The 13,914-nt window shown below is 38.7% G+C and overlaps 1 protein-coding gene across 3 annotated transcripts in view; it reads left to right on the forward strand.

Annotated features, from left to right (window-relative positions):
• Window positions 1-10,119, forward strand: part of ZBTB11 (zinc finger and BTB domain containing 11) — a 38,258-nt gene extending 28,139 nt beyond the window's left edge. For all 3 annotated transcript variants that reach the window (XM_003132695.6, XM_021070501.2, XM_084991519.1), the window contains 3 exons: window positions 6,312-6,470; window positions 6,582-6,757; window positions 7,964-10,119. In XM_003132695.6, the coding sequence (XP_003132743.2) occupies window positions 6,312-6,470; window positions 6,582-6,757; window positions 7,964-8,481 (853 nt within the window). In that variant the 3' untranslated portion in view covers window positions 8,482-10,119. The remainder of the gene's footprint in view (window positions 1-6,311; window positions 6,471-6,581; window positions 6,758-7,963) is intronic.
• Window positions 10,120-13,914: the final 3,795 nt, after the last annotated feature.

A 13,914-nucleotide genomic window follows, 5' to 3' on the forward strand; every position in this document is an offset into this window, starting at 1 on the left:
GATATAAGTGATGTCATGTGGTATCTGTCTTTCTCTTTCTGACCTACTTCACTTAGTATGAGTCTCTAGTTCCATCTGTGTTGCTGCACATGTCATTATTTTGTTCTCTTTTTCTGGCCGAGGAGTATTCTACTGTATGTGTGTACCTTCTTTTTTTTCTTTTTTCCTTTTAGGGCCGCAGGTGCAGCATGTGGAAGTTCCTAGGCTAGGGGCTGAATTGGAGCTGTAGCTGCCGGCCTACACCACAGCCCCAGCAATGCCAGATCCGAGCCACATCTGCGACCTAGACTGCAGCTCACAGCAACACCAGATTCTTTAACCCACTAAGCGAGGCCAGGGAGCAAACCCACATCCTCATGGGTCCTAGTCGAGTTTGTTACCACTGAGCCACGACTGGAGCTTCTGTACCACATCTTCTTAATCCATTCATCTGTTGATGGACATTTAGATTGTTTCTGTGTCTTGGCTGTTGTTAATAGTGCTGCAGTGGACAAAGGGATGCATATATCTTTTTCAAAGAAGATTTTGTCCAGATATATGCCCAGAAGTGGGATTGTTGGATCATATGGTAGTTGTCTATTTAGTTTTCTGAGGAACCTCCATACTGTTTCCATAGTGGTTGTAGCAATTTACATTACTACCAACAGTGTAGGAGGGTTCCCTTTTTTTTTCCGTTTATGGTTTCCTTTGCTGTGCAAAAGCTCGTCAGTTTGATTAGGTCCCATTGATTTATTTTTGTTTTTATTTCTGTTGCTTTGGGAGACTGACCTAAGAAAACATTTGTATGGCTGATATCAGATAATGTTTTGCCTGTGTTCTCTTCTAGGAGTTTTATGGTGTCTTGTCTTACATTTAAGTCTTTAAGCCATTTTGAGTTTATTTTTGTGTATGGTGTGAGGATGTGTTCCAGTTTCATTGATTTACATGTGGCTGTCCAGTTTTCCCAGCACCACTTGCTTAAGAGGCCGTCTTTTTACCATTTTATAAGATTAATTGACCATAGGTGTCTGGGTTTATTTCTGGGTTCCATAGTCTGTTTCTGTCTGTTGTGGTACCAGTACCCCACTGTCTTGATTACTATGGCTCTGTAATATTACCTGAAGTCTGGGAGAGTTATGCCTCTTGCTTGTGTTTTTTTTTCCTCAGGATTTCTTTGGCAATTCTTGGTCGTTTATGGTTCCGTATAAATTTTTGAGTAGTTTGTTCTAGTTCTGTGAAAAATGTCACGGGTAATTTGATAGGGATTGCATTGAATCTGTAGATTGCTTCCAATCCAGGAACATGGACTATCTTTCCATTTCTTTGAATCCTTTTTAATTTCCTTGATTAATGTTTTATAGTTCTCAGCATATAAATTTTTCACCTTCTTGGTCAGCTTTATTCCTATGTATTTAATTTTTTGGATGCAGTTTTAAAAGGTATTGTATTTTTATATTCCTTTTCTATTATTTCATTGTTGGTATACAGAAATGCAACCGATTTCTGAATGTTAATCTAGTATCCTGATACAATTCATTGATCAATTTGAATAGTTTTCTTCGTGTGGAGTCCTTACAGTTTTCTGTATATAGTATCATGTCATCTGCATAGTGACAGTTTTACCTCTTCTCTTCCATTTTGGATATCTTTTATTTCTTTTGTTTGATTGTTGTGGCTAGGTCTTCCAATATTATGTTGAATAAAAGTGGTGAGAGTGGGCATCCTTGTCTTGTTCCAGATTTTAGTAGGAAGGCTTTCAGCTTTTTTCTGTTGAGTATTATATTGGCTGTGGGTTTCAATTAATTTCTTTATGTTCTTAGTTTATTTGAAAATTGTTTAAAAAGGAAATATTTGAGAAGTTCCCGCTCTGGCACAGTGGGTTAATAAGCAGTCTGCAGCTGTTCGAGCTGATGTGGAGGCACAGATTCAATCCCTGACCTCGTGCAGTGGGATCCAGCATTGCCACAGCTGCAGCTCAGATTCATTGCGTGGCCTGGGACTTCCACACACCATGGGCATGGCCAAAAATAAGTAAATATCTTACCATTTTACTTAACACTTACATCTCAGTAAAACTGAAAAAAGCAAAGCAGAATATTTGAAGGTAATATTTAAACTTATTTGTTTACTCTTGATTTAAATCAGTTTCTTGGTTTTTGTTTGTTTGTTTTTGGTCTAGATACTCCTGTTTATTTAACAGTTTTACTTGGATATAAATTTCATATCATATTAATTACTTATTTTAAATGATTCAAAGAGATTCTTCAAATGTGCAGTCTGGGCTTAGGGATCAAAGTTTCTTTCTAGGCAGTTCCTCTAATGTACTATGCCTTCTGCTTGTTTCGCTTTTGTTGTTGTTGTCTTTTTGCCATTTCTTGGGCTGCTCCCGCAGCATATGGAGGTTCCCAGGCTAGGGGTCTAATCGGAGCTGTAGCCACTGACCTATGCCAGAGCCACAGCAACGTGGGATCCGAGCTGCATCTGCAACCTACACCACAGCTCATGGCAACGCCAGATCCTCAACCCACTGAGCAAGGCCAGGGATTGAACCCCCAATCTCATGGTTCCTAGTTGGATTTGTTAACCACTGAGCCACGATGGGAACTCCCTGTTTCACCTTTCTTTAGACTCCTTTCTCTCTTTTCAATTTTCAAAACCTCCTGAAATGTCTTATACTTGAAGAAAATTCATACAATGTAAAATTCATCATTTAAAATTTTTTTTGTTATAGTTAGTTGATTTAGTCTTGTGTCAGTTTCAGCAGCAAAGTTGATCCAGTCATATTTATATATATATGTATGTATATGTATGTGTGTGTATATACATATATATACACACACACATTCTTTTTCTCATATTGTCTTCCATCATGTTCTGTCATAAGAGATTGGATATAGTTCCCTTTGCTATACAGTAGGATCGCATTGCTTATCCATTCTAAATGTAATACATTTTGCATCTACTAACCCCAAACTCCCAGTCCATCCCAATCCCTCCCTCTTGGCAACACACAGGTCTGTTCTCTATGTCTGTGAGTCTGTTTCTGTTTTGTAGATAGGTTCATTTGTGCCGTGTTTTAGATTCCACACATATGTGATACCATATGGTACTTGTCTTTATCTTTCTGACTTGAGTTAGTATGAGAATCTCTGGTTGCCTCCATATTGCTATAGATGCCATTGTTTCATTCTTTTTAATGTCTGAGGAGTATTCCATTGTGTATATGTAGCACTTTTTTGGGGGGGGGGCCTGCACCCTCATCATATGGAAGTTCCCAGGCTAGGGGTTGAATTGGAGCTACAGCTGCTGGCCTATGCCAGAGCCACAGCAGTACAGGATCCGAGCCATATCTGTGGCCTACTTCATAGCTCATGGCAATGCCAGCTCATTAACCCACTGAGCAAGGCCAGGGATCAAACCCACATCCTCATGGATACTAGTCAGATTGTTTCCACTGTGCCACAGGGAGAACTCCAAGTACCACATCTTCTTAATCCATTCTTTTGTCAATGGACATTTAGGTTGTTTCCATATCTTGGCTATTGTGAATAGTGCTGCTATGAACATACGGGTGCATGTATGTTTTTCAAAGAAAGTTTTGTCCAGATACATGCCCCAGAAGTGGGATTGTTGGATCATATGGTAGTTCTCTATTTAGTTTTCTGAGGAACCTCCGTACTGTTTTCCATAGTGGTTGTAGCAATTTACATTACTACCAACAGTGTAGGAGGGTTCCCCTTTCTCCACATCCTCTCCAGCTTTTGTTATGTAGACTTATTAATGATGGCCATTGTGACTGGTGTGAGGTGGTACCTTATTGTAAGTTTTGATTTGCATTTCTCTAAGAATTCATCATTTTAAAGTGTATAATTTGGTGGGTTTCAGTACATTCACTGTGCTGTGCAAGCATCACCACTAATTCCAGAATGCCTCAGTGCTCAGCCAGGAAGTTACAATTCTTTTTTTTTTTTTTTTTTTTTTTTTGGTCTTTCTAGGGCTTCACCGCGGCACATGGAGGTTCCCAGAGGCTAGGGGTCGAATTGGAGCTGTAGCCACTGGCCTATGCCAGAGCCACAGCAACACGGGATCCGAGCCGCATCTGTGACGTACACCACAGCTCATGGCACCACTGGATCCTTAACCCACTGAGTGAGACCAGAGATCAAACCCGAAACCTCATGGTTCCTAGTCGGATTAGTTAACCACTGAGCCACAACAGGAACTCCAACAGTTACAATTCTGCCTGGTCTTCTCTTTCTCTTTGTGCAGAGTCAGCCTTTGGTGAGAGCTTAGAGCCTTTTCAGGTCTTCTGAGCATGAGCCCAGCTCTGGGCAAGTTGTGTGGACTTCCAGATTCCTGAGAATATGTGAGAGTTTTCAAAAGCCCTTATTCAAAGCATCTCATTCTCCAGCCTTTTCTCTCAAGCTTTTGGTTTGCATATTGTTTGCACTGAACTTCTGTTCCTTTCCCTAGCAGCAGTAGCTAATATATTTGCCTTTAAATGTTTTTTAACAAACTCATCCTGCCTACACCCCACCCCTCCCCTAGTCCTCAGCCTTGGTAGAGTTAGGCTAAATAAAAGCAAGCCCTTTAAGGGGCTCCTTCAAGGAGTCACCAAATAGCGCAAAACAGGTATAGTTCTGTGAGAATAAGTCCTTCTGGTACTGGAAACCTATAGCAGGAATGCAGGATGCAGTCTGTCTGTCTACTGAGCTGAGGGTGGGGAGCAGTAGGAGTGGGGCCAAGATAAGTTGAAATGCTACAAAACTCCTAACAAGATTTAAGTTTCTTGTCTTGATTAAATATTTACCAGGTTGCTGTAAAATTTTAGTTTTCAGAGTTCCAGTAAAATTGATTCTGACATTTTTTTGCTAATTTGTCCACTGCTTTTGTGGAGGGATGGGCTCTTTGGAATTGCCTACTCTGCCGTATTTGCTGACGTCACTCTAACCAGTCACTTTTTAAAATTCTTTTTTTTTTCAGCCACACCTGCGGCATATGGAAGTTTCCAGGCCAGAGAGTTGAATCGGAGCTGCAATTGCCAGCCTGCACCACAGCCATAGCAACACCAGCTCCGAACTGCATCTGTGACCTACACTGTAGCTTGCAGAAACACCTGATCCTTAACCCATTGAGTGTGGCCAGTGGTTGAACTTGTGTCCTTAGGGATACTATGTTGGGTTCTTTTTTTTTTTTTTTTTTAATTTTCCCACTGTACAGCAAGGGGGTCAGGTTATCCTTACATGTATACATTACAATTATATTTTTTCCCCCACCCTTTCTTCTGTTGCATATGTTGGGTTCTTAACTCACTGAGCCACAACGGGAACTCCTAGTCAGTTTTACTTTAAAACAGAAATAGTTTATTATTCATGTATTTTTAGTCGCAGTTCTAAAACAAACCCAATTTAAACTGACTTGAATGAAGGGTTAAGTCTAGGAGTCTAAGTGGTCTATGGTAAACTGGTTTTAGGTTCATTAGCACTTGATGTGTCTGAGGCTCCATATGGCCAAGGCAGTGGCAGTGGTTTCAGCCTCACACCCTCTCAACTCCCAAATTGTCAAGTTTCTTTTCTCTTAGTTCCTGTAAAAGCCCTGAGGTTCATTGCCACTGGATCTGGTTAAGTCATTTAGTTATCTGCGAGTCAGTCACTATGGCCAAAAGAATGCTGTGCTCTGATAGACCTAGGCCTAAGTCAGTTTACTCCTTATGGTCAAGAGTGAGACCCATTCCCAACACGTTGACAGAGGATCAGAGAGGGTGAAAAGGAATGTAAAAAGAGCAGATGAGATGGGATTGAACAGTTAGGAAATAATAACCTTTGGGTGCTTTCCAGGGTTCTTTCTTTTTTTTTTTTTTTTTTTTTTTTTTTGGTCTTTTTTGCTATTTCTTTGGGCCGCTTCTGTGGCATATGGAGGTTCCCAGGCTAGGGGTCTAATTGGAGCTGTAGCCACCGGCCTACGCCAGAGCCACAGCAATGCGTGATCCGAGCCGCGTCTGCAACCTACACCACAGCTCACAGCAACGCCGGATCGTTAACCCACTGAGCAAGGGCAGGGACCGAACCTGCAACCTCATGGTTCCTAGTCGGATTCGTTAACCACTGCGCCATGACGGGAACGCCCCAGGGTTCTTTCTAAAATGTTTCTGATACTCTGGAGCTAAAAGAATTTAAGATCCTGTGGCCTTGGTGAAAGATTGTAATACCAAGAATTTTTTTTGTTTGTTTTAAATTGGGCCCATTTTGTAGAATTCTAGAAACCCAAGAATATATTGGGTTCTTTAAAAGAATAAGGTGTTCCAGCTGGGTGAATGAACTTTGTTTTTACAGATGTGAAAAAAGTTTCTTTGAAGCTAGAGATCTTCGCCAGCACATGAACAAACATCTTGGTGTGAAGCCATTCCAGTGCCAATTTTGTGATAAGTGCTATAGTTGGAAAAAAGATTGGTATTCCCATGTGAAGTCTCATTCTGTCACTGAGCCTTACAGGTGGGTAAATCTGAGGATGATCTGGGCTTAATTGAGATATATATGTACTTTGGATTAATTATCATGGATGCTTGTGCTTTGGGAAAAATTTGGGTTTTTTCTCTATTTTAGGTGTAATATATGTGGCAAAGAATTTTATGAAAAGGCATTGTTCAGAAGGCATGTAAAGAAAGCTACCCATGGGAAAAAAGGAAGAGCAAAGCAAAACTTAGAACGGGTGTGTGAACAGTGTGGAAGGAAATTCACTCAGCTGAGAGAGTATAGGAGACACATGAACAACCATGGAGGTAACTCTACTAAATATAGTTTTATCTATATTTTTAACTACAATGAAACCCAGTCTGATAGTGATTTTCCTTTGACCATTCCTCTTGCCTGTTATCTCACCTTCCTTAATAGATTAATCCTACATTGTAGATTTATTCAAATGGTAGAGATGATCTTGAACCTGATCAAGGTTGTATATGCAAATAGATTTGTTTTTAGTAAGCTTCTTATTCTGGATCAACATTTTTTGTGTGTTTGTTTTTGCTTTTTAGGGCCGTACCTGCAGCATATGGAGGTTCCCAGGCTAGGGGTTGAATCAGAGCTACAGTTGCCAGCCTGTACCACAGCCACAGCAACACTAGATCTGAGCCACATCTGCAACCTACACCACAGCTCATGGCAACGCCGGATCCTTAACCCACTGAGTGAGAACAGGGATCAAACCCGCAACCTCATCGTTCCTAGTTGGATTCATTTCCGATGCGCCACAATGGGAACTCCTTTTTATACTGAAATGAATACTTGAAGATTCTTTCTTTATCCTAGGATTATAGGATTGCTGTGAAGGTTAAAAGAGACCATTCACAAAAACTCAAAATTGTTGCTTAGCAACTTCTATCCATGAGAATATATTTTTTTCTTTTTCTTTTTTCTGGCCACACGTATGGCATATGGAAATCCCTGGCCCAGGAATTAAATCTGAGCTGCAGCTGTAGCAACGCCTGGTCCTCTAACCCACTGACCTGGGCCTGGGTTCAAACCTGCACCTCTGCAGCAACTTGGAACTTCTGCAGTCAGATTAGATTTTTTTTTTTTTTTTTTTTTTCTTTTTAGGGCCACACCTGAGACATGTGGAAGTTCCTAGGCTAGGGGTCCACTCAGAGCTACAGCTGCTGGCCTACACCACAGCCACAGCAACTTGGGATCCTTAACCCACTGAGCGGGGCCAGGGATTGAACCTGCATCCTTATGGATACTAGTTTGATTGATTTCTGCTGTGTGAAAGTGGGAATTCCTGCAGTAGATTCTTAACCCAGTTCCCATGAATAGTACAGAATCTGCTTTATTCTAAGGGAAACCATTCTAGTCCTAGTAAAAAGTAAGAGATCACCATAGTCAAGATAGAAAGTCTTCATGGGCTACCTACTATTCTTAAAAGCATTATTTATCAGGCAGCTATAATATATTTTGTCACCACACACACTTTTCTTCTTTTTTTTAAATAGGAGTTAAGCCGTTTGAGTGCTTAACATGTGGAGTAGCTTGGGCAGATGCCCGATCTCTGAAACGCCACGTCAGGACACATACAGGTGAACGGCCCTATGTCTGTCCGGTATGTAGTGAAGCCTACATAGATGCGCGAACACTGCGTAAACATATGACTAAGTTCCACAGAGATTATGTGCCTTGCAAAATTATGCTGGAAAAAGATACCCTTCAGTTTCATAACCAAGGAACTCAAGTGGAGCATGCTGTTAGCATCTTAACAGCAGATATGCAAGAACAAGAAAGCAGTGCTTCTCAAGAACTTGAAACTGTGGTGGTGACAGGAGAAACTATGGAAGCTCTAGAGGCTGTTGCAGCTACTGAAGAATGTCCATCAGTATCTACACTTTCTGACCAAAGTATTATGCAAGTGGTTAATTATGTGCTGGCACAACAGCAAGGACAGAAGCTGTCTGAGGTCGCAGAAGCTATTCAGACTGTTGAAGTAGAAGTGGCACATATTTCAGAAACAGAATGAATGTCATAATGGAGATTAAAAAGAAGTGATACATATATTGAACTCAGAGAACATTTGTTTACAGTACTATATGACTATCTGCCTAGAGTTTGTCCAGCCTCTGGGCTGTTTGGTGGTGTTTTAACATTTATTTCTAAACGGTTTGTCTGGCTAATGGGTTTGGTAGAGAAAATCCGTTTACTGTAAAGAAATTGAAAACAAATCTGTTTGATGGCAGTGGTTTATCATGGTATACTTTTTATGAATTAATGTTTATAAAGAACTGTACTAAATTAAAAACTGTACAGTTTCATTTGCATTTTGCCATTACTATATACTTTGATTTTGAAAGGCTGCAGTAATTGGCTTTTCTTGTATTCTCAAAATACAGAGGTTCTGTGATTTCATTTGCCCTGTCTATGGATTAAAAATTCTAATATAAAGCATTTTAGTAGGATGCCTAGGTATATTACATTTTTTAAATGCTTCAAATCCGTGAGTCCTGACTTACTATTTATTTTAACCCCTTATAAAGTCAGGGATTCTTTATTATATTTTAAAGCACTTAATGAGTTACATGTTGTAATCAAGTTTGCACAATATACTTAATCTATATGGGGAACCCTTAAATGAATAGCTGATTTTTTTAAAATGCCATTAAAATGCATGAAATGCACATTTAAAGCCTTACTATACTATCCTTCAAGGCAAGTAAATTGACCATGAGCAAAGAACACCGTTATTAAACTCTGTTGATGGGAAATTTCTCCTTGATAACATGAAACAATAAATGGGGAGGGGTGAAAACTAGGTTTGCTGTGTTTGAAGCTTTTGTATCATGTTTAATTGTTCAATTTTGTTGGAAAACTACAGTTTAGAAATAGGATAGCAATATAAACATCTACAGTGGTCTTGTAGATACCATGTAATTGTCAAGTAACTTAAGAATATTGAAAATTCTTCACTTCAGCCCTCATTATAGTATACTACTTAAAGAAATTGATTATGGCCCACCAAATTGTTTGAAAGTGAATTCTTTTTTAAAGTTACCTGAGAATTAATTTTTGTGTTTGATTTTTAAATTCCCAACTCTTTAAGCTATCCAGTTTTCTGATTTTTCAAAATAACCGTGGAGAGATGCCACATTTCTCTCCCGGGAAACTACCAGGATAATTGTTAAAATCAAATGTTTACGTATTAGAAGCTAATAGAAGAGGTAAAATTAAGATGTAAGCAAATCACATGTAAATCATTCCTAAAGCACAAGAAAAGAATGTGCCTTGATGTACATATATTACTAAGATGCTTATTCCAGTTTACTTTAAAAATGGCTTAAATGACAAAGAATAAATGTGATGCCATGCATGCATTATACCTGCATATGTAATATTTGCATTTGCAAATTCCCTATTGTTTCAATAGCTGTGTGACTGACTTTCAATCTTAAGTGGATCGACATACAGCCTATAACTTTATAATGGCTGCTTGTTTATCGTACCTTTCAGTTAGTGAAAATGTGTTTCAGCCTGACTAAAATTTAGAATTGTGTCTTTATGTTCCATGGTCACCATTATTATTAGATTCAGTTAATTGTATAAGACCATTAATGTGTGTCATAAATATGTAAATAAAAGATGTTGAATCTTGTTTAAAGTGTAAGCTTTGGAGTTGAGCTTGTCACTATTTTCAGTTCATAAATCAGTTGCTTTTATTCATATGTTACTAAATTAATCTATTTTAAAAGGGAACGGCGATTGAACACATTAAAAAGTAGCCATTGAGGGAACACATAATACTATTAAAATTTATCACACTTATGGAGTCCCTTTGTGGTCCAGTGGGTTAAGGAAGCTTACACCTGCCTGGGGTGAGGGCACAAAAAAATGTAGTATACTTAAACATAATCTTACCGAAAAATTAAAAGTAGTACAATTAACTGCCATCTTTGGATAATTTGTGTTTGGGGAATTAACGTACATGTAGAAATAAGTATTAAGGTTCAAAAAATTAAGCTTTATTTCTTTTCCTCTCTGCTGAGGGTTGACCTGGGCCACTGCAGTGACATTGCCAGATCTTAACCCACTGTGCCACAAGAGAACTCAGTTTTACATGAGGAAGTTCTCTATAACAATTCCTTTTTAGAAACATGAATTGTTTTGTCTTGTTGTTGGCATCTGATGACTTCCCTAAAACTGTGTGGGTATCCCCTGATTAAATCTGTTTGTTACTGCTGTTTATTAAAAGCCAGTGCCTGTTTATAGAATTTGACAAGGTTACCTAAACTGCCGGATTTAGAGTTAATCCGGACCTTCCAGACCCTCAGTGTTTTGTCTCTGTCTTTCTTCTTCTTCAGGACCGCACCTGAGGCATATGGAAGTCCCCAGGCTAGGGGTCCAATTGGAGCTGCAGCTGCTGGCCTACACCACAGCCACAGCAATGCCAGATCCTTAACCCACTTAGTGAAGCCTGGGATTGAACCCTCATCCTCATGAATAATAGTTGAGTTCTTTATCTCTGAGCCACGATGGGAACTCCTATCTTTTTTTTTAAAAAGAGCTTTGGTGTAAACTCACTGTAAATGACTGCTTCCTACTTATTTATGGTCAAGTCAGGAGATTAAACCTGTTTTCAGAGTTCCCGTTGTGGCTTAGTGGGTTACGAACATATGATTAGTATCCATGAGGATGCAGGTTTGATCTCTGGCCTCCCTCAGTGGTTTAAGGATCTGGCATCTGGCAATCCTGCATCTGGAACTCCAATTCAACTTCTAGGTCAGGAACTTCCATATGCTGCATGTTGGGCCTTGAAAAGCAAAACAAAAAAACCCCAAGAAACTAAAGGAAATTTTTTTTTGTTTTTAGGCTGCACCCAAGGTATGTGGAAATTCCTGGGCCTAAGATCAAACCCATACCATAGCAGAGACCTGAGCTACAGCAGTAACAACACTGGATCCTTAACCAGCTAGGTCACCAGGGAACTTCTAAAGGAAATTCTTTAGGCAGAAAGCATTTGAACTGAGATGGTAATTCAAATTTACATGAAAGAACAAAGAGCATTAGTAAAGGCAGTTATGAAATTACAACATACAGGCTATATGTATAATTCTCCTTTATTCCCTCGCTTTAACAAGCAATTGTGTAAAATAGTATATATAGAATGTATTATCGAGCCAATAACATAGAAATTTAATATATGTGTAAAATACATACCAATAACAGCGCAAGAGATGAGTGAGGGCAAAGCTGTATTGGGGTAAAGGAATACCTGTAGATTATAATCATGTATTATTGGGGTTGTAACTAATAAATGGAACATGTGTAACAATACCACAAAAGGGACAAGGGAATATAAATATATAGGAATAACCTTTTTATAAATAACAAATTAAGTCAGATAAATCTGAAGTTTATTCTGATAAAGTGTGTATGGCAAACCCTAGAGCAATCACTTAAAAAAATTATTAAAGAAATTAAAATGCTGCATTAGAAAATATTCACTCTTAAAGAAAGGAAGAAGCAAGGAGCAAAAAACCTATGACAGAAAACAAAATAAATGGCATGCACAAATACAACTGCATCGATAAAACATTAAATCCGGATACACTGAACAATCAGAAGGCAAAGATTGTTAGATTGGATTAAAAAAAAAGAAACCATACTCCAACAATATGCTGTTTATGGGAAACATTCTTTAGATTCAGTGATAGACTGGATTATAAGTAAAAGGATGGATGGAGTTTCCATTGTGGCACAGTGGAAATGAATCCAACTGGTATCCATGAGGATGTAGATTCAATTTCTGGCCTTGCTCAGTGGGTTAAGCATCCAGCACTGCCATGGGCTGCGTTATTAATCACAGAATCAGCTTGGATCCTGCATTGCTATAACTGGTGTAGGCTGGCAACTGTAACTGCTTTTTGCCCCCTAGCCTGGGAACCTCCATATGCCATGGGTGAGGCCCTTAAAAAAAAGGAAGAGGAAAAAGGATGGAAAAGGTAAATCATGTAAACAGGAAGGATAAGAAAGCATGCAGCGGCTATACCAAAAACAAAAACAAAAACACCAGACCAAAAAAAAAACTTGCTAGAGGTAAAGAGGGCTTTGGTTTAATTTGCCATCTCTTTTTAACTTAGTGACATTCAGATAGGGCTTATTTGATATTTTCTCTTTTCAAATGTATGTGCTTAAAACCATAAGTTTCTTTCTAGACTCAGCTTTCTCAGCATTCCACAAATTGGGATATGATATCTTTCACTCTTATTTGATTCAAGATATTTTCTACAGAGTCCCCTGGTGGTTCATCGGGTTAGGATATGGTCTTAACTGTAGCAGCTCAGGTCACTGCTGTGGCATATAAGTTCAATTTCTGGCCTGTGAACTTCTACATGCCTCAGGTGAGACCTTTTTTTTTTTTTTTTCTAATTTTCATTATAATATTCTTTCACATGTTACTCTATCTCTAAACATGTTTTGGAGTTTGTTTTTTTCCCCTTGGTTATCTTTTTGTTATTGACCTCTAACTTAATTCTACTCTGGTCAAAACATTCTGTACATTTTCTTTAAAATTTGCTGAGGATGGTGGGTTTTTTTTTGAATAAGCAACAGTCAGTTTTTGTAAATGTTTCATGAGAACTTAAAAATATTGTACAGTTATGGAGGCATTGTTTTAATATGTGTCAATTAGATTAAATTATTACCTTTGTTGTTCAGATAATCTGTATCCTTATTCTTTTTTTGTTCATTGTTTAATTCTATCAGTTACTGAGAGTAGTTTGTTAAAATGTCCCTGTATGAGTGTGGATTTGCCTAGTTCTTTCTTTTTTTTTTTGGCCAGCCCTCGGCATATGGAGTTCCTAAGCCAGGGATCAGATACTAGTCACAGTTGCAACCTAAGCTATAGCTTTGGCAACTCAGGATACTTAACCCATTGTGCAGGGCAGGGGATCAAACCCGCACCCCAGTGCCCCCAGGATGTTGTTGATCCTGTTGCCCCACAAGGGGAACTCTTGCCTATTTCTCTTTTTAATTCTGGCAATTTTGCTTTATGTATTTTGAAGCTGTTTATTAGTTGCATGAAATAAAGAATAATGTTTTCCTGATGAGTTGAAACTTTTATCATTACGAAAGGATAAAATGAAGTGCCTCTGGCAATACTCCTGGCTTTAAGTCTACTTTGACTGAAATTAAAATAGCTACATCAAAAAAAAAATAGCTACATCAGTTTTTTGGTATTCATGTGGTATATCTTGCCATCTTTATTGCTGTCATCCTATTCATATCTTCATATTTAAGATATGCCTCCTGTATACAGCATATAGTTATCTTTTTATTTTTATTTTTTAAAGGCTTTTTATTTTTGTTTGTTCTCTCTTTTTTTTGCCATGCCCACAGCATGTGGAAACTTCCTGGACCAGGAATTGAAACTGCAACACAGCAGTGACCTGAGCCACTGCAG

This window comes from Sus scrofa, chromosome 13, assembly GCF_054392235.1.
Source record: "Sus scrofa isolate SSC_HxYL_T2T_F1_AM1 chromosome 13, Sscrofa_HxYL_maternal_Yorkshire_Landrace_v2.0, whole genome shotgun sequence".
In the NCBI taxonomy this organism is placed as follows: domain Eukaryota; kingdom Metazoa; phylum Chordata; class Mammalia; order Artiodactyla; family Suidae; genus Sus; species Sus scrofa.